The sequence below is a fragment of the Colletotrichum gloeosporioides genome, assembly GCF_011800055.1.
Source record: "Colletotrichum gloeosporioides strain Lc1 chromosome Unknown consensus_9, whole genome shotgun sequence".
Taxonomy (NCBI): domain Eukaryota; kingdom Fungi; phylum Ascomycota; class Sordariomycetes; order Glomerellales; family Glomerellaceae; genus Colletotrichum; species Colletotrichum gloeosporioides.
This window is the reverse complement of record NW_025544654.1, coordinates 288,130-310,974: the sequence shown is the minus strand read 5'-3', so window position 1 is coordinate 310,974 and position 22,845 is coordinate 288,130. Positions and strand designations below refer to the sequence as shown.

Below are 22,845 nucleotides of genomic sequence, written 5' to 3'. Positions count from 1 at the left end.
GAACAAATGCACTCTCATAACGGCGGATGCAGCCTATCACGGGGGAGAGATTTGCAAGTAACGTTCCAAATGCCTCTTATTTGCTGCCAGCCGGTTACACAAGGTATGACGCGTCCAAATCCCATAATCCCAGTAAGCCGTCAGACGATGACACCTGCGTCTTAAATGTGGAAGAAATCCCTGGGAAGTGCTCAAGACCTTGCTCACCGCTCCATTGACACACGCAAGCCGCTTAATTCGCCACCGAATCGAGTGCTTTGCCGCTTCCTAAGGGAATGTCCTGTCTAGGAGTCTTCATCTCAATAACTCAAGCAATCAATTTTGATTAGCGGCGGTGACGGTCCATGATCTCATTACAATGTAAATGGTGTTGTCCACGATATCATCGCCAAATCACATGTGGCTCAATAGTCACACAACATGCTAGCGACTCAGGTCCCACAACGCCGTGTTCGCTTTGAACTGCCAAGGATGACCTAGCCGCTGCCCTGCGTAAATTGCAGCTATGCTGCGAGGCTCGTAACGACGGCACTTGCTGGAAGGGTGCGACGTACGTGCGGAGAAATGCCACGGGATCTACCATCCGAGCTCGTCCCGCGTTTGAATATGGTTCCTGCATGCATGAATGTTGGTAAATCGAGTGACGGGATTGGTCCGGAGTGACTGAATACACCGAAACGCCCATCCCAAGAGCCTATCCTCCCTGTGCATTGAGAGGCCCATCCCATCTACAGACGAATTAGGTGCAGTTCCGTGAGGCAAAGGGGTGTTTGTTGGGAGACTTGGGCGAACACGCGTTCGCTATATAATTTCTCGAGAGTTTTCACCTTCATCACTATTCAGGCGGGGTCGCTACACATTGCACGCAGATACTCACGATGTTGAAAGCAGCCGATCTCACGGGCGCGCTCGCGGAGCACTATGCACCGATCTTGAAAATCATTCTCGTCACGGTAAGTGACGCAATTGAATGGCATTGAGAGGCTGATTGGGGAGCTCTCTAACCAGCTGTTAACAGGCTGTCCTTTGGCAATTGCTTCAAGCAGGATACAACGTCTTCTTCCATCCCCTCCGCGACTATCCTGGACCTCTACTGCAGCGTGCTAGTTCTTTGCCCTGGGCGTTCCAAAATGCGATTGGCAAACAGGCTTTCCTCACTCAAAAGCTGCATGACCGGTACGGGCCCGTTGTTCGGATCAGCCCGAACCACTTGTCCTTCACGCAGCCAGACGCATGGAAGGAGATTTACGGTTTCCAGCCCAGCAGCAAGGGGTCAACTGAGATGAACAAATCCAAAATCTTCTCAGAGACCGTAGAAGAACTACCGAAAAGCATCATCAATGCCGATCGAGAGGAGCATCAGCGACTGCGACGAGCGCTGGCTCACGGCTTCTCGGACGCCTCCATGAGAGAGCAGGAGGGCATGATCATCAAATACATTGACAAGCTCTCTGATAGATTGAAGGAGTTCGCCGATGACGGCACAAGCCCTCAAAACATGGCGGGCTGGTATAACTGGACAACCTTCGACGTTGCGGGCGACCTCATCTTTGGGCAGTCGTTCCAATGTCTCGAACGCGCTGACTATCATCCATGGGTGGCCTTCATTTTCGGAGCGATTCGCTTCGGCTCGGTCATGACTTCTATCAAGTACATCGGCTTGAACTTTGTTGTGCAAGCCTTGTTCAAGATGGGTGGAATGAAGGCGATGAGCCAAGTGAGGGAGAACACCGATGAGATGATGCAGAACAGAATGGGCATGACTGACGATCGAAATGATTTGTTTGAGGGGCTTTTGAAGAGGAGAAAAGAATGGGTAAGTGTTGTTTTGACTCGTCGATTATATGAGACAGAAACTGACCGATTACTTACCCAAAGAATTTGTCTTTCGACCAACTCTCTGCGAACGCACTCATTCTCGTCCTAGCAGGTTCAGAGACAACCGCGACCACCCTGTCGGGCACCACATATCTTCTACTTACTCACCCGGAAGTATACGAGAAGCTGAAGAAGGAAGTTCGATCTGCCTTCAAAGATTCAAGCGAGATCAACATTGGCTCAGTCAGCAAGCTGTCGTACATGTTAGCGGTACTTAACGAGTCTCTCAGACTTTATCCGCCAGTGACGTCAGGCATCATCCGAGAGGCGCCAGAGGGCGGGTGTCGAATTGGTGGACAACACATCCCTGAAGGCGTAAGAAATTCGAACATCAGTCAAAGTCATAGACGGCTAACATCAGTCAGACACTCGTTGAGATTCAACAGTGGTCCTCAAACCACAGTCCCGATAACTGGCCCGATCCATGGAAGTTTGATCCTGAGCGCTTTTTGGAGAGCGAGAAAACGAATGTAAACCGGCTTGACTCCTTACAGGCGTTTAGCGTGGGACCTCGCAACTGTATCGGCCGCAAGTAAGTGTCACTCTATGCTTTCGAACGCAGTACTTTTACTAAGGATTATGTAGTCTGGCATATTCCGAAATGAGAATGGTTCTGGCCAGGGTCATCTTCGACTTCGACATGGCTTCAGCCCCAGGCAACGGGGATTGGATCAAGCGGCAAAGAGCTTATGGACTTTGGGATCGAGTCCCTCTCAACGTGTACCTGAAGCCGGTCGCACGTTGAGAAAAGTCTGAAGTCACGATAAGACAAAAGATTCTTGAGTAGAGACTGGGAGAGTTGCGCTTTTTTCTATATGAGACTAGTAAGCTTCAAAAGTGAATTTGGTACATTACAGACTCCACAGGATATGTCTAATGCGCGTGATGTTCCCCTGCGCCATCCCAAAAGAACGAGGCCGCGTCCGTGTTGAGGAGCACGTTCCCATCGAACCCATCGAACCCAGAGTTATGAAGCCCAGGAAACAAGGTGGAGTCTGCTGTGGCGGTTGAAAACGGCTCCGGAAAGGACTCGGCCTTGCTTGCTGGGAAGTTGCCGCTGCCCCTGAGTCTCTCAATAACAACCGGTGTCTCGATGCTCTGGCCAACATTGCGGAACGCCAGCTCGCGTCTTTGCCATCCAGCCAGCAGGTTCTCCGCACGCTGCACGTTCTCTCGTTTGCTGAGATCATAGAGCTCCGGATGGTAAAAGAAGACTCTGTCAATAGCCTTCCACGCCCTATCGACCAAAGTTCCCACAGGCTGCCACTGTAACAACTCGATCATGACAGAAAACGCGTCTGCTTGGAGGTGAAGTTTGGGGTACCACCGGAACCGGTCGTCAATGGTATCGTACCAGTTCAGATCACTCTCGAAGTGGATGACCCAGAGCCTGAATAACGATTGCTGGCCAGCTAGACTATCCGCGTCCTCCTTCCAGGGTTCTCGAGCGTGGGCGATCATGTCGCGCATCCGCTGGGCCACGAGAGGTCGAAGCTTGCAGGCCAAGACGTGGATCCCTCCAATGGTCGGGTTGCAATATCGCTTCTCAGCCACGATGAGTCGTTCTTCAAGCTGGTCTACTATCACACGGTACTTGTCCAGGGATTGTGGTCCTTCAATGGCCTTTGATCTATCCGCATTCAGGTCTCCCTGGCCTAAGACGACAGATTCGAATTCCGGGACAGGATTCTCGCAGAAGAAATGCCTCGACTCGTACAGCATTAGACAGAATGCCATTTCTGTGGCGCCTTCTCGGGACCTTAAAGGCTCTAAGGAACCAGGCAGCAGGTCCGCGTCGTTGAGATTACTCGGGAGCTTCGTGTCCCAATTTGGCGGCAGTAGAGTATCGCAGAATCCTGCGAGAACGGCGTATTTGGTCTCGAGCATGATGATTTGCCACCATATCCGTCTACGCATCTCGGTCTCGAAGGGTGTAAGGCCGATTAGCTCTCCGTCGCGATGGAGTCCCATTCTCTGAGCTATCCTGACGAGCATCCCTGTCAGGATCCATGACGCGTGGCGATCGAATTGTCCCTGTAGTGATACCTAGTGTGATGTTAGTGAAGAACATCCTCCGTTGTCTTCAAACCACTTACCAAGTATAAGACTAGACATTGTAATATGGTAAGGTTGTATTTACGAAGAAAGTCGACTTTCGATACTGCCTTTTTCAGAGCAAGGCTAGCTTTTCTTAGAGCTGCGTTCTTCGGAACATTTAGAATCTGTTCAGATTCGGCCTCGGATAAAGCCATGATTGCTAGGACGTTAATGGAACAGAGTAAGGCCTCAAAATCAGGGGCCACATTGCCGTGATCTGTTGCAGCTTCGAACACAAGAGGCTCTAGACTTGGAACGTGAATGACTTTAGTCATCGGATTCACACGTTCCAAGAAGACCTGCCATAAGCGAAGCATCTCTACCGCGCCGAGGGCCAGGATGTCAAAGTCCATGGACTCACGGCTGTCCAAGCTGCCATCCTCAGTAGTGTTCGCTACTGAAGGGGTGTTTGAGGCTCCGGTACTCTCATCGGGCTGATCATTCAGACTGAGCTTCGAGAATTGCAACTGCGACTACATGAGACCTGCGCAACTCATCACTTCGCGAAAGGGAGCTCACATGGTCCACGACATTGAAACGGAGGGGGCTGTCCATAAACGTACGACGTCCCTCATCAACAACAATCTTGCCCGTGGGCCTCTGATCCGGCTGCTTGCGGGCTTCCTCGTAGCTCACGTACGACATCATCGACGGGCTATCCGCCGCCGCCGCCGACGCCGTTGTCATTACATCGCGGAAAGCCGGGGGCGTCTCGCTCGTGAAGGGCCGCCCTTCCGCATCGCGCGGTGCGACCTGGCTCAGAAGCGACTCGCACTGGTTGAGTCTCTCCAACAAGTCCTTAACTACGCGTCTCCTACCCGCTCCCGCGGGCGCCCGCGTGGAGGGGATACACGGCTGGTCGGCCTAGGGGGGAGAACACCATCTCGCATCAGCACACTGGATCCGGCTCCATCGGCAGAACTGCCCGCTGACAAACCTTGATGCAGTTGGCGCAAGGGGACTTTCGGTCGCACTTAATCTTGCGCTGATGGCAGAAAACGCAGGCCAAGACGTGCGGGCCCTTTCCGGGTGTCGCGTTGCTGTTTTGTCGCGAGACTGGGCTTTCGGATGCCATGAACGCTGGATATTTTTTTGTTTGTTTCCCTTTTCAGACTGCTTTTCTCAGTCTTTCTCGACAGTGTTGATGTGACCTTTTCTCGTCCGTTTTTTTGTCGAGACGGACTTTCGCACTCTCAAACGATCCGGTCGAATGACGTTGCACTGCGATTTGTGCATCTTTCGGAGTAAACTGGGCAGGGGTCAGGCGACTTGTGCAGATTATCCTCTTTTTTGTGGAATTCGCTATCCCTGATTCGACAATTAGTGGGGCGGAAGATCCTTGGCGACGGACGGGATGGGAGGTTACATTGCGGAGTTTGAGCGTTGTGCACGATTTGTGATCATGTTGTACGAATACAGCGGGCAGAAATGTCGAGTCACGCTACAAGCTGTCGCGATTGATTCAGAAAGGCCCGAGAGTAGAGTACAGCCACGGAAACCGATGTTTGGCTGAGGCGCATATCAAATTTGTTGATTAGATGTGAAATATGCGGAGAATGTTTGGGGTATCGACAACTGGAAATACATGCTTATCTGTAGACGGTGCGGACTTTTCCCACCTCACTTGTCCATATTTACAGGTCCCCCTTGAGAGAAGTCATACTCTGCAGAAAGCCCCTGATAAAACATGGGATCCAAGTCCGGAAGAAAGTAGCTAAAGATTCCCATCACGTCCGTTCCCATCAATGCGCCGGGCGAGACTTGATCAAGGCCGTTGTCGAAGGAAAAGTCCGCAAAGCTCGACGGCATGGTCATCGCAGTGGTCGCAAAAGCGTCGCCAGGCATGGTCTGTGAGCCAACTTTGATTAGAAAGGATTCGTCAGGTACCATGCAACTTGACTCACATTTGATAAGTCCAGCGTCATTTCCATGGGTTTCATGTTGTTCCTGCTGGACGGCGGTCTGGGGAGAGATGTGCCCAAGTCTTGCGTCGCTGTGGATGAGCGCGCGAGGCCAGATATTCTGATGTCGCCATGTTGAATCTCATTCACATAGTCCCTCGCGATCTTGGCGAATTCGGCGATGAGCGAGCCTGGAAGAGTGCCGCCACTTGCGTATTCGATCCTGCTGAAGTGACCAGCAGCCATGTCGAGAAGAGCTAGGTTAGAAGCCACTTCTGGTTGGCGCGGGTCGTGGACGACGATGTCAAACAAGACAAAGAGTGCCGTTATTGGGATTCCCGCAATGACCCTGACGTTCCCAATCAGTAAGACAATTCAAGTGGGCATTGAGCTTGCTTACCAAGTCACCGTGTACGGCTCAACTTCAATCATGGTGGTCAACTCCAAGATAGACCGAGATGCTCCGAGAATTGCTTTCATGTTGGAGTTCTTCCTTGCCAAGACCGACCCATCCTCTGTACTTGGGAGATATACCAAGGTTGTTCTCGACAGTGTCAGTAAAAGGCTACTGTATAGATAGTGAACTATCAAAGAAAGAGCTCTGGCCAAGGGAGTCAGGAGAACTTGGGGGCGGACAAGTCCATCCGGCTTGAATCCATTGTCAGGCAACGAGGACCTCCACTCTTCCAGCTCATCTGTCAGCTGGCTTATTACATCGAGGTAGTATGAGTTAGAGTTGCCCGAAACGCCAACTGAGAAAAGCGAGGTGTATGCGCGTGATAGCAGACGTCCGAATCTTATGAAGTGCAGGAACCAGTTAAAGTCACCCACTGTTGCCTCAGGGACAAGGGGTATGGGACAGAAGATGTCGCTGTCAACGAAGCTCTGTCGATCATCAGCAAAAATCAGTCGTTCTAGAGATATAAACTTACAGAACTCCTTCCAAAGTGAAAACTAGTAATCTTCTCAATGGTGTATAGAATCCAGAAGGCCTTCTGATACGCAACCGCGGCTGTCCCCGTGAAGTTGTTGGTCGACATGATCTGGGCTCGCCTTGCTGCTTCGGACATGATGACTGGTTCCACGGCCAGTCCACATATGCCCAACCCATAAACCGACATTGCCGTTAAAGCTTGCAGTATCGTGAGTGAGTCGGGAAGAAGCAGAAGATCTGAGAAGCCGCCGAGGGCGACCGAGAACAGCCTCCAAGATTCGCCCTTTCCGGCCTCAAAGGTCCCGCCATCTGCATACTGCGATCCCAAGGCAAGAATGGTGTGATACAGACATGACCAGGGCTTGCTTCGCTCGAGAAGGGTGAGAAAGTTGGGCCCATTCACCGTCGCCTCAAACAGCGCCTTGTCGAGAAAGGGGAACACCGGGTGGACGCGCTCGAAGTACACTAGCGAAAAGTCAGTCTTCAGCTCTGATATTTACACTGAGAGACTTTACTTCGGATGTACAATGATGTTTTGGTACTGTCGGTGATGGAGTCGGGCTGTGGCATCCGCCGCGTGTTGGCGGTCGAGTCAGCCCGCCTCAACCGGCCATTGACGATCGTTGATATTCTGCCGACGAGTTCATTGACCTTGTTGTTGCGAAGTCGAGTCGATAGCGAAAGTAGTCTGCCGTCTGAGAAGAAGGTCAAGCTGTTGCGGCCACCTGTCGGAGTTAGTGACGATTGCCTACGTTGATTGAACCTTGAGTGTTGTTTGTACCGAAAATTCCGTTGCGCTAGAAACTGTTCAGTAGGTAGCCACAATAGAAGGGGGTGTTACATACAGGCACAAAGACCAAGTCCTCCGCATTCTTGCTGTTGGCTGTCGGCGGTCGCCGTGCCCTCGTGAGGGCTCGGTCGACGTACAGCTCTTGAATGCGATGTGGAGGAGATTTTGGCGGCGGCGAGCCTAAAGGAGATGAAACTGACTTATGTTCACCAGTGGTGGTAGTCGAAAGATCAAGGACTGCCTTCGCATCGGGGGCAGCTGGGGCTTGTTGCCCGGCCGTAGAGTAGTTTGTTGGTAAGAGTTGGCCCGCAACTACGGGAGAACAGTCAGCACGAAGACCCAACGCCGCGCGACGATTTCAACAACGATAAACATTAAATTTATATCGGTGATATAGTGGAGGAGAAATTTAAAGCTTACCATTTCGTCTGTGAGCAAGTCTTCTCACACTAAAGCGACAGTCTGCTTTCCGCCGCTTCCCGGTTCATCGAGTGTCAGCAAACAAGACTCAGGAAACATGCATGACTACAGTGTAATTACCACACAGTTTGCACAAGGACCCGGTGGCCCAGAGCCTGTCAAAAATGTAAGCACAAGATCTTCCAGTCGAGCTACCCCCTTTGGTGCAGCGAGAGTCGGCCGAGGAAACATACTGGGGCAGCGGACCTTGCGCGCCTTGCAGGCATCACAGGACTTGTGGATTCGGGCACCCGCAGCGGGGCTGGGGCTAGATTCAGGCTTGTCAGCCATGCTCGGCCGACCTCTTCAGACAACCCGTCAGCAACCAAAAACAGTAAACAGAATGTGCAAGAACTCGGCGACGAGGATGGACTGGCGAAGAACGCAAACAGAAAGCTGGGAGCTCTGATGTTTTTTGGTTTAAGGGGGTGGAGCTCGTCTGAAGGTTCGGCCCTCTTCGTGGAGCGGTGATGGTGTGGTCCTCGGCGCCGAACTGCCGCATTCGGTAAGCCCGGGCGCCCGGCGGTGTCAATAAAACCGTTGGGCGGGCCCCCTGATCATCGCGCCAACATCGCGTCTGGACGTATGGGCGAGGCTCCGGTGGGTGCTATCTGCGGCTCAAGATCTTTCGGAGCCGAGATGTCTTGTTTGGCGAACGTGGGCTGCATGTCGGAGAGTTTTGGCAGGCTTTCAGGCAACTTAGATGCATGTTCGACTCGCACACCAGGCACATGTATCGTCAGCTCGGGCGAGGTGATGGTGATATGGCTCGGTATCAAGATTGGCGAAGTTACGAGACCCTGAATTTTCCTCGTGGCATGCATCAATGGCGTCTCCAATGTGTCAAGAAACAATTTCACATGCTCGTAAATATCTCTTACCCTTGCTTATGGTGGTGGGAGTTCAAGGTACTAATGCGATGGACACCCTGCGCTGCTTCTGTCAGATTTCTCTGCGGATGACCCTTTCTTTCCCCAAGGCCTTTCTCCGTTCACTATTCATAGTCTTCATATACCCTTTAGGTGGTCACAGAGGTTTCTCTGTGAGCCATCCTGGTCACATTCAAAACATTTCCAATTCGGCAGTCAAAGAGGTGTCCCCAAAGGCAACAAACTGTAAAACCCCATATAAGGGAAAGGGTCGAATTTCTGAATCTTTCAAGCTGTCTGCTTTTCACTCATTTCACAAACTCTTGCCGAAGGTTCACAGGCATCCACAGTCATGGACCAACACCTAGCCAGTCCTCGTATGGACGTTAGGTCAGCGTCATCTAACGACACTCTTCGTGAGAAGACGATCCAAGAACAACACCACCAGAGCGATGAGACAGACCTCGAGGTCAGCGATGACGGAGTCAACGAGCTCGTTCGCGGTTACAGCTTAGAGCTTGTCCGCACGTCCACCCGTCCGAATAGCTCCTTCGTCAACCCCTTCCTTTCCAAGGATCCTTCTCTCGACCCCAACAGCCGCGAGCATTTCAACGCCAAGAAGTGGACCCGATCGCTGCTCCAGCACTCCGACCGAGACCCCGAACAGTTTCCCAGATTAGAAGCTGGCGTCGCGTGGCGCAACTTGAGCGTCCATGGCTTTGGTACCGACACGGACTACCAGAAAGATGTTCTGAACGTCTTGCTCCAAGGCCCCATGATGATCAAGCAGTTCTTCAGCAACAGAAGGCAGAAGATCAACATCTTGAGGGAGTTTGACGGTATTGTCAAGAGTGGTGAAATGCTCCTGGTTTTGGGACGACCAGGAAGTGGAGTTTCGACTCTGCTGAAGACCATTGCTGGAGAGACGAACGGCCTGCATCTTGAGTCGCACTCACACCTCAGCTATCAAGGTATGCTCTAGAATTCCCCACCTACTAAGACAAAACTGACAACAGGTTTCACAGGCATCCCGATGGAGACGATGCACAAAGCATTCCGAGGCGAAGTCATCTACCAGGCCGAAACTGACATCCACTTCCCTCACATGACGGTCGGACAGACGCTTCTCTTTGCCGCCTTAGCCAGGACACCTAAGAACCGTCTTCCGGGTGTAAGTCGACAGAGATACGCTGAGCACCTTCGAGACGTCGTCATGGCCGTCTTTGGCATCTCTCACACCATCAACACCAAGGTCGGCAACGACTTTGTAAGAGGCGTCAGTGGTGGCGAGCGCAAGCGTGTGAGTATCGCAGAGGTCACCCTCAGCCAGAGCCCGATCCAGTGTTGGGACAATAGCACCAGAGGTCTGGACAGTGCTACCGCTCTCGAGTTTGCCAAGACGCTGCGGTTGTCTACGAATGTGGCCAAGACATCAGCCATCGTGGCGATGTACCAGGCGTCACAGCCAGCATATGATGTATGTGTTTGTTTCTGGAAAGTGGTATGTCGAACAACGAGACTGACATAATCTAGGTGTTTGACAAGGTCTCTGTTCTCTACCAGGGTAGACAGATCTACTTCGGCCCTACGCAACTCGCAAAACACTACTTTGTCGAAATGGGCTACGCCTGCCCGGATCGCCAGACCACCGCTGACTTCCTCACATCGCTCACCAACCCTGCTGAGCGTGTCGTCAGACTTGGCTTCGAGAACAGGGTGCCCAGAAGCCCAGACGAGTTTGCGACGGTGTGGAAGGGAAGCCAGCTGAGGGCTCGTTTGATGGAGGAGATCCACTCATTCGAGGAGCAGTATCCCATGGACGGCTCAGGCGTGAACAAGTTCTCTGAAGTTCGCAAGGCTCACAAGCAGTCTCTCACGTAAGTCAAACGCCACTCGCATGACCTCTACAGTGCCTATACTGATCTTCTCCCAGGTCCTCGAGGTCCCCGTACACCATCTCCGTGCCGATGCAAATCTGGCTCTGCATGACGCGTGGATATCAACGACTCTCCGGCGACAAGCTGTTCTTCTTTGTGACGGTACTCGGCAATCTTGTGATCTCGCTCGTGCTGGGCAGCATTTTCTTCGACTTGCCGGCGGATGCATCGAGCATGAACTCCCGTTGCATTCTTATCTTCTTCGCTATCCTGTTCAACGGGTTGAGCAGTGCTCTTGAGGTGAGACTTATGCACATTATCGCCATGAGCTGGACTTGCTGACACGCTATTAGATCCTCACACTTTACGTGCAGAGACCCATCGTCGAGAAGCATGCACGGTACGCCCTCTACCATCCATTCTCAGAAGCCATCTCCTCCACAATCTGCGACCTTCCCAGCAAGATTCTCTCAACTCTCGCCTTCAACATTCCGCTCTACTTCATGGCCAAGCTCCGTCAGGAAGCAGATGCATTCTTCATTTTCCTGCTTTTCGGCTTCACCACCACCCTCTCCATGTCCATGATCCTGCGCACCATCGGCCAGACCTCGAGGACGATCCACCAAGCACTTACGCCTGCCGCTATCTTCATTTTAACCTTGGTGATCTACACCGGCTTCATCCTCCCGACCAGCAGCATGAAGGGCTGGCTCCGTTGGATCAACTACATCAACCCCATCGCCTACGCTTTCGAGAGCCTTGTCGCCAACGAGTTCACTGGACGCCAATTTCCTTGCGCAGACTACGTGCCGGCCTATCCGAACGCGACACCGTCTCAGCGCGCTTGTGCTGTAGCTGGGGCCATGCCGGGGGCTGACTTTGTTGATGGCGACTTTTACATGAACGCTCATTTTAGCTACTACAAGTCTCACATGTGGAGGTAAGCAAACCGTATGAGCGAAAGGTCAGTAGAATATCACTAACGCCAGGGCAGAAACTTTGGTATTCTCATTGGTTACATCATCTTCTTCCTCACTGTCTACCTCGTGGCAGCTGAGTTCATCACCACAAACCGCTCCAAGGGCGAGGTGCTGCTTTTCCGCAAGGGGCACAAGTCCACAACTCCCTCAAAAGCGGTGTCTGACGAGGAGACTGGGCGGTCTGATCGCGTTTACCGCAATGACAAAGAGGTGGTTTCATCTCCGCGCCACCCTGCGACCAGACAGCCGACTCGCCAACAGCACCAGGCGGTTTTCCACTGGAAAGACGTGTGCTACGACATCACGATTAAGGGAGAGGACCGACGCATTCTTTCGCACGTTGCAGGATGGGTTAAGCCTGGCACACTTACTGCATTGATGGTAAGAAGTGTTGATCATTGTGCTGTCGAATGATGCTGACGTTGGCTGTTAGGGATCTACTGGTGCTGGCAAGACCACCCTGCTTGATGTTTTGGCCAATCGGGTCACGATGGGCGTCGTCTCTGGAGACATGCTGGTCAACGGCATACCGAGAGATCAATCGTTCCAACGTAAGACGGGTTACGTGCAGCAGCAGGACATCCACCTGGAGACTTCGACGGTGCGCGAGGCACTGCAGTTCAGTGCGATGCTTCGACAACCTGCATCTATCAGCAAACAGGAGAAGTACACCTACGTCGAGGAGGTCATCGAGCTTCTGGAGATGGAGGCCTATGCGGACGCTATTGTCGGCGTTCCTGGCGAGGGTAAGACTTCCATCACCCAGACTTCTTCCAAACCTTTAAAGACTAACCTGTGACAGGTCTCAACGTCGAACAGCGAAAGCGTCTTACGATTGGAGTCGAACTAGCCGCCAAACCAGACCTTCTTCTCTTCCTCGACGAACCCACCTCCGGCCTCGACAGCCAAACGGCCTGGTCCATTGCATCCCTCATCCGAAAGCTTTCCGAAAACGGCCAAGCAATCTTGTGCACCATCCACCAGCCCTCCGCTCTCTTGTTTCAGCAGTTCGACCGCCTTCTTCTCTTAGCCCACGGCGGAAAAACGGTCTACTTCGGCGACATCGGCGAGAACTCTCGCACGCTCACAGGCTACTTTGCGCAGTACGGAGCCGCCCCCTGCGGTCCGGACGAGAACCCCGCCGAATGGATGTTGAAGGTCATCGGAGCGGCGCCGGGTGCCAAGGCGGAGCGGGATTGGCATCAGACGTGGAAGGATAGCGATGAGTCTGTCGAGGTGCAGCGAGAACTCGCACGATTGGAGAAGGAATCGCCTGCGTCTGGATCTCTGGGCACGAGCGAAGAGATGTCGACTTACGCGACGCCGTTTTCAACGCAGTTGGCTATGTGCACCACACGCGTGTTCCAGCAGTACTGGCGTACGCCATCATACATTTACTCGAAGCTGATTCTGTCAGGCGGAACAGTAAGTCTCCCAACTACCCTATGCATCGGCACGGTAACTAACAGAATCACAGAGTCTCTTCATCGGCGTCTCATTCTACAAGGCGGAGCTCACGATGCAAGGCCTCCAAAGCCAGATGTTCTCCATCTTCATGCTCCTGGTCGTCTTCGCCTTCCTCGTCTACCAGACGATGCCCAACTTCATCCTCCAGCGAGAGCAATACGAAGCCAGAGAACGAGCCTCGCGCGCGTACTCGTGGTATGTCTTTATGCTGGTCAACATCATCGTTGAGCTTCCCTGGAACACCTTGGCCGCGATTGTCATCTTCTTTCCATTTTACTACCTCGTCGGCATGTACCGCAATGCCATCCCTACCGATGCGGTGACTGAGCGCGGAGGGTTGATGTTCTTGCTTGTCTGGGCTTTCATGCTTTTTGAGTCGACTTTTGCGGACATGGTCGTTGCCGGTGTACCAACAGCCGAGATTGGAGCCACGCTGTCTCTCCTTCTGTTCGCCATGTGCCTCATCTTCTGCGGGTAAGTAGACATTTCTCCTCTAAATTCCACCTCGAAGCGTGACTGCTAACCACCAACAGTGTCATCGTGCCCATGGGCTCTCTTCCCACATTCTGGAAGTTCATGTACCGAGTCTCTCCACTCACCTACCTCGTCGACGGCCTCCTCTCGACCGGACTCGCTCACAACGCCGTGCAGTGCTCGCCGCTGGAACTTTTGCAGTTCTCGCCACCCGCCAATGTCACTTGCGGAGCTTACATGGAGACGTACATGCAGGTTGCTGGCGGCAGGGTCTACAACCCAGAAAGCACTGATAGCTGCCAGTTCTGCTCGTTGGCCGATACCGACATGTTCCTGGCCATGACGTCCGCCTCGTATGACGAGAGGTGGCGCAACTATGGGCTGATGTTTGTGTACATTGTCTTCAATCTGTTTGCTGCCCTGGGGCTGTATTGGTTGGCTAGGGTGCCGAAGAAGTTTTCGCTGTCGCAGCTGTGGAAGAAGAAGACTGCTTAAATCAGCAACGCGTTATCTTCTACCGCACAATTGGGACATAGAACGACAGGTATTTTTCAGGAAAGGTCGGAGTACGTCAATTTGGATACAGATCATTTAGCATCTAGAATTATCATGGTACCTAAATGCATTATATCTACTCGTTTGTAGTCTAAGTTACAGTCACTTGCTCAAGCAGTAGGCTTGGAGCATAGACAGCTGTACTTGCTTGCAGTCATGTCGATGTGCATTCTGCCAGGTCAAAAAGGCAAAACGAAACCTCTAGATCTAACATGAAGCAAAAGACTGCGCCGAGGGGGAATCGAACCCCCGGCTCCCCGACGCTGCTTGATGGCAACGGAGAATTTTACCACTAAACCATCGGCGCTGTTGATGAACGAAGCGGGATCTGGATCCCGTTGTGGATGCCGGAGTGCGAGGAGCGGAAGGCTTATGCAGCTCGGTGGAACTGGGTGGGTCGTGTGTGAGATGCCTCAAGTGTTCACGAGACTCTGCGAGATTCAAGATGAGACGAAAGGGCTAGTAGGACTAGATAGAAAGATGGATGTTGAATTGTGAGCAGAAGCTTTTGGCAACTAATGGCTTGAGTGGGCAGGCCCTCGAGTCTTCTCGGTCCACTCGTTTAGAAGCCTCTTCGATGTGTTTGCAAGCCCCTCCCGCCATCCTCCCGCAACATCCTGCGCCCAACCAACTTTGTCAAGCCACTTGAGCAAGCCTTCCGCACGAGCCCCATCAGGATGCTGCAACAGCCCGACTGCGATATCCACCATGCCGGGCCGGTCGTTGACGGCGTAAAAGACGCTGGCGGAGCACTTTGAGCAGAAGTACCGCTGGACGTCTCGAGAGCTCTCATACATCGCCAGGGTACCCAGGCGTGGATCCTTGTCCTTAGCCGTGACCGCATCTCTCAGGTAGCTGACGTTTCTGGGAAACTTGGCCGCGTCTGGTGGGTTGTCTCCGCCAAATTCAATGTGCGATAGGGGAGCAAAGGTCCACGCCATCAAGTCCGCTCCGAAGCTGAGTCGGCAAGAGTCGCAGCATTCGAGACTTCCGCGGTACTTCAGTGTTTCTTTGTCGACGAACCAGGTGTCGAGATCTTCTTCCGGGAAGTCTCCGAGATCAGCGCCGCTTTTGAGCTTGAGGTCGATACCACCGCAGTGACATCGGAACGGCGTGATCTCAGGAGTCGGCCCTGCCTTGAGAGTCTCAGATGACAAGGCCTTGGCACCGGGCCAATCTAGCGGTAACTCCTCACTCTTCCCAGCGCCCTCTCTCCACCGCTTAACCGGCGCGCCGTCCGCATATCGAGGCAACCAGACCGAAGCTCCTCCATCAATGGTGTCTCCGACGTGCATGTGGTTCGCGTACTGCACCAAGTCCTCGGCATTCTCAAGTGCGCCGGTAACCACCCAAGGAACGTCTCCGACGGCGGGTCCGAGGCAGAACATCTGGGCCGAACAGGTCCCGCATGAGTAGAGGTCGATGCTGTCCGAGTAAGAGTACTTCTTGAGATCGGCAAGGTGCTCAGAAGGCGATGGCCACTTGACGCACGCGGTGTAAAGCGCGCCTGAGACGTGTCGACATGAGTTGCAGTGGCAGCATGAGGCTTTCAGAGGAAGATTGGACCTGAAAGTCTGAGCCTTGAAGGTGTGTAATTTGCACAAACATTGAGCCGTGATGACGACCCTGTCGCGAATGTAGGAGCGCTCATAGCCGTCACCGCCCATGTTGAAGTAAAATGATAATTTGGCAGTAACGTAGAGACTCAAGAATGTTGAAGTTTGATGAAGTGCTAACTTGTGAACGTCAAATTGGTGATACGCGGGGTTTTAAGTAATAGAAGGGCGCGAATGACAATCCTAGCATTTTCGCCCGCTACGTCACTGGCGCGGCTTCCTGCAGCGTGTTATCGTGTTACCCCAACTACAGTGCAGCTTGGCGAAAAGCTGACCACGATAGGCGATGGACTCGTAATACGGCATGACATTATCCCTCTGGATGTATATAACCAGAGTTGCTCTGACTTTGGGGTACTGCAGGTGAAATGTTAAATCTGATCGCTGTAAGCACTAATCGCAGGCAAACAAGCCGCTATCCGATGTTGATGCTGCCTGGATAGGCTGCGACTTTTCCAGTGTTTGCCAAAATCCGAAAAGCCACAAGTTTGCAACCCTCAGAATGGTGATGGCTGCATGGCTGTGTAACGCCGAGAGTGATATTGCGCGTTTCTGCGCAACACCGGCGGCCCATCCTAGAGGTGGGACCGGCGACTGCTGGGCCAAATGAAGCGGACTGTGGAACAGGCTGGATCTAGAACCTCGAGAGCAAAGGGCTCTTGTCCTCCCCGAGAAGCTTCCGAATTTGACTACAACCCTTCTCTTTCGATATTTTTGCCTATGACATCGAGGAGTCTGCAGGAGACAGTTGCCTCATTGCCTTGTGGATGTTGACCCTTGTGAGAAAACCGCCAGTGACCATGGTGCATCGGTATCGCAGCAGCCACGCATGTACTCAACCGCACCTCCAAACTAACTTTATGAAGAAAATATCACATGAAAACGGGATTCTTTTTGCAATGACTACAGTATCCATTTAAGGGGTTTTAAAGGTCTGTTCATGGCGCTTGCTGGGTTTCGTGCACTAGTGCAATCTGTACAATTATGCAGGGTTAGGGTCAAGATTATGCACCTTCACCACCAGCAAACCGTTAGTCATCCACGACTGAATCGGCGACTGAATCGGCGCCAACACGCGTTGACGCCAATGACGGTGACCGCAAGATGCTCAAAGTGGGTCGCCCTGAACTTCCGACAGTCCTCGTTACACCTTCCAACCTCCAAGCGACAACTTTCTTCTTCCTCCCCCGGTACTGCTGAAGAGACCCAGCACCAGTCCAGCAGAGTTCCATTCTGCGGCTGCCCCAGATCGTTACATCTCCAGTTCCAGTATCCAGTAATATCCGGCCCTCGTTGGCTGCCTGACTGGGCGGAATGAACGATCACAACGTCGCAGTGAAGCGGATCTCGGAGATCGTCAAGGACTTCCACTCGCGCCGGGAGCCCTTCCGCATCTTCCACGGCTCCACCAGCAGCACCCGTCCCGCTCACGGCCAGCGCGTCGTCGACATCAGCGAGCTGCGCCATGTGCTGCACATCGACACCGCGGCCGCCGTCGCCATCGTCGAGCCCAACGTCGCCATGGACCAGCTCGTCGCCGCGACCTACCGCGCCGGCATGGTCCCGCCCGTGGTGATGGAGTTCCCCGGCATCACCGTCGGCGGCGGGTTTGCCGGGTCCGCCGGCGAGAGCAGCTCGTTTCGGTACGGTTACTTTGATGAAACGGTGCTGGCGGTGGAAATCATCCTGGCCACCGGCGAGGTCGTCAATGCATCAAAGACGGAAAATGCGGATCTCTTCAAGGGTGCGGCCGGGGGGCTGGGGACGCTCGGCATCGTCACGAAACTGGAGCTGCGGCTGCTGCCGGCGAAGAAGTTTGTCAAAGTCACTTATCATCCGTACTCGAGGATCCCGGATGCGATAGCTGCGATCCAGCGGGAGACGAACTTAGCTCACAACGACTATGTTGAGGGGTTGGTGTTCTCGAGGACCAGCGCGGCGGTGGTAACCGGTCAACTCACGGACGACTTGCCAGTAAAACACAAGCCGCAAACCTTCAGCAAAGCAAAGGACCCGTGGTTCTATCTGCATGCGCGAAAACGCATTACAAATGCAGTACCAACTCCAGATTATGTGCCGCTGCAAGATTATCTCTTCCGATATGATCGCGGCGCATTTTGGATGGGTGAGTTGGCGTTCAAGTACTTCGGTTTCGTTCCTTTCAACCGCATAACACGGCGCGTGATGAACCGCCTCATGGATACCCGAACATTATACAAAGCAGGCCTCGGCGGTGGCAGCCGGATGACTTTCCAGTATCTGGTGCACGATCTGTCATTACCATACTCAACAGTCCAAAATTTCATCGACTACGTCGCCGACAACATGGAAATCTGGCCCCTCTGGCTATGTCCTCTGCGTGCCATCGAGGCCCCCAGTTTTCACCCCTACACGACGGAGCCGGGTGGAGAGGCACCCCAGCCGATGCTTAACGTGGGAGTCTGGGGCCATTCGTCAAAGAAGATTGACCGTTTCATGCGACAAAACCGAGATCTGGAGGCAAAGCTGATGGAGTTGGGCGGGCGCAAGGTGCTGTACTCACATGCTTACTACACGGAAAAGGAGTTCTGGGACATGTACGACAAGGACTGGTACACGAAACTACGAGAGCGATATAGTGCGACGAGTCTACCGGATGTTTACGACAAGGTTGTGGTTGACGTTACCAAGGAAAAGGAAAGGAAATCTATTCGTGACAAGGTGGCGGTCACTTGGCCGTTTGCAGGACTCATTGGAGTTTGGTCGGCAATTCGAAAGTAACGGGATCGCATCGATGTATGAACGACAAGTCTTGCGTTGTTGTTTTGCTGCAAGGATTATTATGAAGGCTGTAGAATGGTTGAGGCTTGTTCCGATAGTACGAGCGGTTGCTTTTGATGATCCATCGGCCTTCTGCATTCTTTTGGGCCTTTTTATAGACAGCATGAAGGGTTTGAGCCCACGATGTATGATAGTATTGGCTTCTGCCCATGGCATTTCACACGAATGATTCTTACTGAAATCTTATAGACGGCTTATATGTTGTAATGGCCTGGCACGTTGTATCTTTGGGAATCTTTCGGAACATAACGGACATAGAAACGTTCAAGATCATATAAAGCCTAAAACTCCGTGTCTACATGATCTAAACTGTGCCGGGATATTGATGGACTGATTATTCCTTCTACGGGTTAAGCAAAGATGAAATTCTACCGCATATGCTCCTGACAGCTTCAAATCGGGGCTGGTCTCTCAAGCTTGAGCAGGACTAGAAGATCCGTCATCATTGCTCGTCCCTGGTGTAGCCGCTTTCTGCCTGATGTCTCTCCAACCCATGCCGAAGGCAGCCAGAAAGGCAAGGACACCGACGGCCGCAACCAAGAAAACCACATGATCAATGGCATTTGCATACGCCACCAGGACAGCTGGGAGATCTTCAGCAGACACCAGCTTGCGGAACTCTGTAGCGCCAGCCGCAACAATAGCCTCTACATCGGCATTAGGTGCGTATTTGGGAATCTCTGAGCGCAGACTGGAAGTGAAAAAAGTGTTGTAAGCAACAATGAAGATCGTCGGGCCAACATACTGTGCCCAGACAAGGAGGGATGTTGCTTCGGCGAGATGCTCCGGCTTGGTGTCGTTTTGAATGGCAATCAGCGGCTAGCCCAATTAGCAAATGATGCGAAGATTGTCTAGAATAATGGATCTGAATTGACTTACCATTTGAAAGCCGAAGCCTTGCCCGACCCCGGCCAGGATCTGGTATCCGATCCACTTTCCTGTCGAAGTATTGGGCTGGAAGGTCCCGTAGAGGCCGCTGCCAATTGCTGTCGTGGCCGCCGCGAATAGAGCAAACGGCGGGATGCGGCCGACCTTTGGAACTGTGAAACATGTTAGCGATGGCTGGACGAGGCTTTTACATAGGTCCTACCCAGAACACCAGTCAAGATTGTCGTGAGTATTTGTGGTAGGATGTTGGGCATGAGATAAACGCCGCTGAGCATAGCGCTCTTTTCCTTGATAGCTTGGAAGTATATCGGCAGGTAGAACACGCCACCAAACACCACGGCCATGAAGAGTCCATAGTTAAGTGAGCTTATGGCGACAATGCGTCTCTTGACCATGGAAGTCGGAATGAGGCCCTCGTCGCCCTCATGACGGTTCCAGAATGCCCAGACAACGGCGTTGAGGCTTGCGCCGCAGAAAAGACCAATGACTTGGGATGATTTCCACGGGAACTGGTTTCCACCGTATTGCAAGGCGAGAAGGAGCATAATGACCGATGGAGCAAACAATGCGAAGCCAATGAGGTCGAGGAAACGGTGGAGGCCTTTGAGGACGTGGAGGGGGCTCTGCTTTGCAACCTGTTCAGGAATGTGGATGATGACCAACGGAATCGCGACAATGACTCCAAGGGGCAGATTAATGTAAAAGCTCCATCTCCAAGTGTAACCCGTAGTGAAGGCGCCGCCAATAAGAGGCCCTATCACCTGGCCAAGCTGGGAAATTCCCATGCACGCCCCAATGAGAGGCGGTCGCTTCTTGAGGGTTACTGAAGCCGAGATGATCGTGAACGATCCGTTGATGATACCAGAAGCACCCAACCCCGCGATGGTACGACCGACTATGAGCATTGCCGACGTCTGCGCTGCTCCGCAAAGTGCAGAGCCGAGTTCGAAGGCAAAGAAGAACACAAGAAAGGTCCACTGAAGGACTTTCGTTAGAATTTGGGAATGCAGGCAAACAGCATTTTATTGGGAATCACACACCTTGAGATTAAAGTGATTGTACATCTTACCAGTCAGAGGCACAAGAGCCGCACTAGGGTAGTGTGAGCCGCGAAACGTCGATCGAACCAATCCTCAGCTTACCTGCCCAGATTATACGCACTGCCATACCAGCCAACGTCAACTAGGGATTTGAAGTCGTCGGTGATCTTGGGAATTGCCTGTCACCACCAGTTTTTAGCTATGGTGCCGCATATAACTGCAGGACTTGGTCGACGGACAGTCAAATACTTACAGTACTGATGACAGAAATATCCATCACTGTCAGGAAGCAAGCCAGCGAGACCGAGACGACGATCAGACCGAGTTTGACGCCGCTGACATACTCCTGGTTATTGCCTTCTGCCTTCATCTTTGCAGTCTTCTCTAAGTCATCAGCCACACCGTCAATAGACGGCTGCACAGTATCGGAGCCCGTGACCGCGTTTTCACTCTCAGCACCGGAGAGGTGGCGGTGGCGACGCTCTGTGGAAGATTCGTGAGACTGTTCAGGAGGCATTATGATGGTTCTAGTGGGGCGTAGTTGTCAAAGAACTTGATTCAATAGGAGTTTGAAGTGTAGAAATAGGAAAACGAAAGTAAAGAGAATCCTCAAATGCCTGAAATTCACTCGCAAATGTACTGCAGGACATCATGTGATGTATGAAGAGACTTCAGGGTCACCTTTCCTCCTCTTGTAGGATTATCTCCTTCTTTCAGCCTCCATTCTGTTTGCTATGGCCTTGCGACAGCTCCTTCACTCGCAGTCTGTACGTACATGTCTTGAACCGGAGCAGGCACGCGTGCCGGGTCCGCCGGCCCCACGTCAGCCCCGGCCCCGGCTAGTACGTACCTCCGTATGCGATCCAATAAGAGTATCCGGACGACCCTGTATTTATGTATGTCACTCAAACGCCCGCTTAGAGGTGGGCTGTCAGATGGGAAGGATGATCTTTGAGTGCGGCGCAACCTGCGCGGGCATTTGGTGCGGTTCCGCAGGAACGGCCCAATAAAGATGACCCTGTTCCGCCGCCGTCGCACCCGCCGTCCAACTGTTCCATCCGTCTGCTCTATACCGATTCCATCTACTTGTCACTTCCTGCAACACCAATTGACATCGAATTGAGCCGTATCACGTTGGTCAGACCGGGTCACACCATGAACCGGCCCTTGATGTCGGAATCCCCAGCCGGACGGGGATCGAAAGCATGCATGAACTGTGCCAAGGTGAAGTGCAAATGCATCTATCGCGAGGATGGTGCGCCCTGCGAGAGGTAAGACTCAATCCATGCCCGTCGCCCTTAGGGACGTGGGAAGTTTCCTGCATAGAATATGGTCTCTTGCGTATCTGCTAATGTCATTATCATCGCCCCATTCACAGGCTGGGCAATGCCAAGAAGTACTTCAAAGTTGAAATTAGACTAATCGGAGATGACTCGCAGATGTTACCGCCTGAAGAAGGATTGCACACCCTCCATCATTGTGCGCCGTCACAAACCCAGGTCTCAGGCTTCGAACCGGGTGACACGCCTCGAGGAAAAGCTTGACAATCTTGTCTCGTTCCTGAGGGCCGAGAAAGGGCTTCCACCAGCGCAATCGGACCGACAAGCCATCGACGAGGATGAATGCGAGGAAGATGAAGATGATGACCAAAACGATGTGGAGTTACTGCAAAACTCATCTCCCGATGCCGCCATCCCAACACCTGCAACGACGATCGCCAAATGGCCTTCTACATCTGGATCACCCAGTGGGTTAGAAGCTCTTTCAACAGACGAGCCATCTCCAGCTGAGGCAGAGGAGTCCCTGAAAAGGTTCAGAGAAGAGACAATTGTAGGATTTCCGGCGCAGATAAAGATACCCGGCGGCAAAAGCAGCTTTGCTAACAACGATGCGACAGCTGTTCTTCCCATTTCACTACATCCCACCGGACGTCTCCTCTCAGCAGTTTAAGGAGACGTATCCGTTCCTATGGCTGAACATCATGAGCGTGACATCCAGGTCTAACAAGCGACGACTGGGGCTCGGAGACAACGTTCGAGAGATCATATTTCAAAAGATAGTTATAGAACGAGAGAAGAATCTGGATCTTCTTCTTGGGTTAATAGCTACCCTGGGATGGTTCGTTACCCGTAACCGTCGAAACCCGATGTGCCTTCTCACAGTTGCTCATCGTCGCAGGTCACATTTACAGCGAAGGGAT

The 22,845-nt window shown here is 52.6% G+C and overlaps 6 protein-coding genes across 6 annotated transcripts; 3 read left to right on the top strand and 3 right to left on the bottom strand.

The window, feature by feature from the left end:
- Positions 1–878: 878 nt before the first annotated feature.
- Positions 879–2,623, top strand: GCG54_00003065 (Cytochrome P450 monooxygenase 1; the record flags this gene model as incomplete). Its single annotated transcript, XM_045403143.1, has 5 exons — positions 879–953; positions 1,019–1,816; positions 1,879–2,193; positions 2,244–2,410; positions 2,464–2,623. 5 exons carry the CDS (start codon positions 879–881, stop codon positions 2,621–2,623), a joined length of 1,515 nt encoding a protein of 504 aa, XP_045270046.1.
- A 128-nt stretch (positions 2,624–2,751) lies between these two features.
- GCG54_00003064 (Aurofusarin cluster transcription factor aurR2) lies at positions 2,752–8,023 on the bottom strand (the record flags this gene model as incomplete). The annotated part of the gene is made up of 14 exons (XM_045403142.1): positions 2,752–3,924; positions 3,975–4,369; positions 4,539–4,839; positions 4,913–4,996; positions 5,707–5,823; positions 5,880–6,225; positions 6,277–6,391; positions 6,704–6,761; positions 6,809–7,275; positions 7,353–7,535; positions 7,592–7,607; positions 7,656–7,741; positions 7,801–7,912; positions 8,021–8,023. 14 exons carry the CDS (start codon positions 8,021–8,023, stop codon positions 2,752–2,754), a joined length of 3,456 nt encoding a protein of 1,151 aa, XP_045270045.1.
- A 1,257-nt stretch (positions 8,024–9,280) lies between these two features.
- GCG54_00003063 (ZEB2-regulated ABC transporter 1) lies at positions 9,281–14,221 on the top strand (the record flags this gene model as incomplete). The annotated part of the gene is made up of 10 exons (XM_045403141.1): positions 9,281–9,899; positions 9,954–10,405; positions 10,462–10,805; positions 10,862–11,105; positions 11,159–11,745; positions 11,800–12,166; positions 12,219–12,531; positions 12,588–13,210; positions 13,263–13,726; positions 13,786–14,221. The coding sequence occupies 10 exons, from the start codon at positions 9,281–9,283 to the stop codon at positions 14,219–14,221; spliced, it is 4,449 nt and encodes a 1,482-aa protein (XP_045270044.1).
- A 575-nt stretch (positions 14,222–14,796) lies between these two features.
- GCG54_00003062 (uncharacterized protein) lies at positions 14,797–15,948 on the bottom strand (the record flags this gene model as incomplete). The annotated part of the gene is made up of 2 exons (XM_045403140.1): positions 14,797–15,788; positions 15,888–15,948. The coding sequence occupies 2 exons, from the start codon at positions 15,946–15,948 to the stop codon at positions 14,797–14,799; spliced, it is 1,053 nt and encodes a 350-aa protein (XP_045270043.1).
- A 1,263-nt stretch (positions 15,949–17,211) lies between these two features.
- Positions 17,212–18,657, top strand: GCG54_00003061 (Delta(24)-sterol reductase; the record flags this gene model as incomplete). Its single annotated transcript, XM_045403139.1, has 1 exon — positions 17,212–18,657. The coding sequence occupies one exon, from the start codon at positions 17,212–17,214 to the stop codon at positions 18,655–18,657; it is 1,446 nt and encodes a 481-aa protein (XP_045270042.1).
- Positions 18,658–19,128: 471 nt separating this feature from the next.
- GCG54_00003060 (Efflux pump mlcE) lies at positions 19,129–21,162 on the bottom strand (the record flags this gene model as incomplete). The annotated part of the gene is made up of 6 exons (XM_045403138.1): positions 19,129–19,536; positions 19,597–19,757; positions 19,808–20,582; positions 20,646–20,697; positions 20,748–20,824; positions 20,899–21,162. The coding sequence occupies 6 exons, from the start codon at positions 21,160–21,162 to the stop codon at positions 19,129–19,131; spliced, it is 1,737 nt and encodes a 578-aa protein (XP_045270041.1).
- Positions 21,163–22,845: the final 1,683 nt, after the last annotated feature.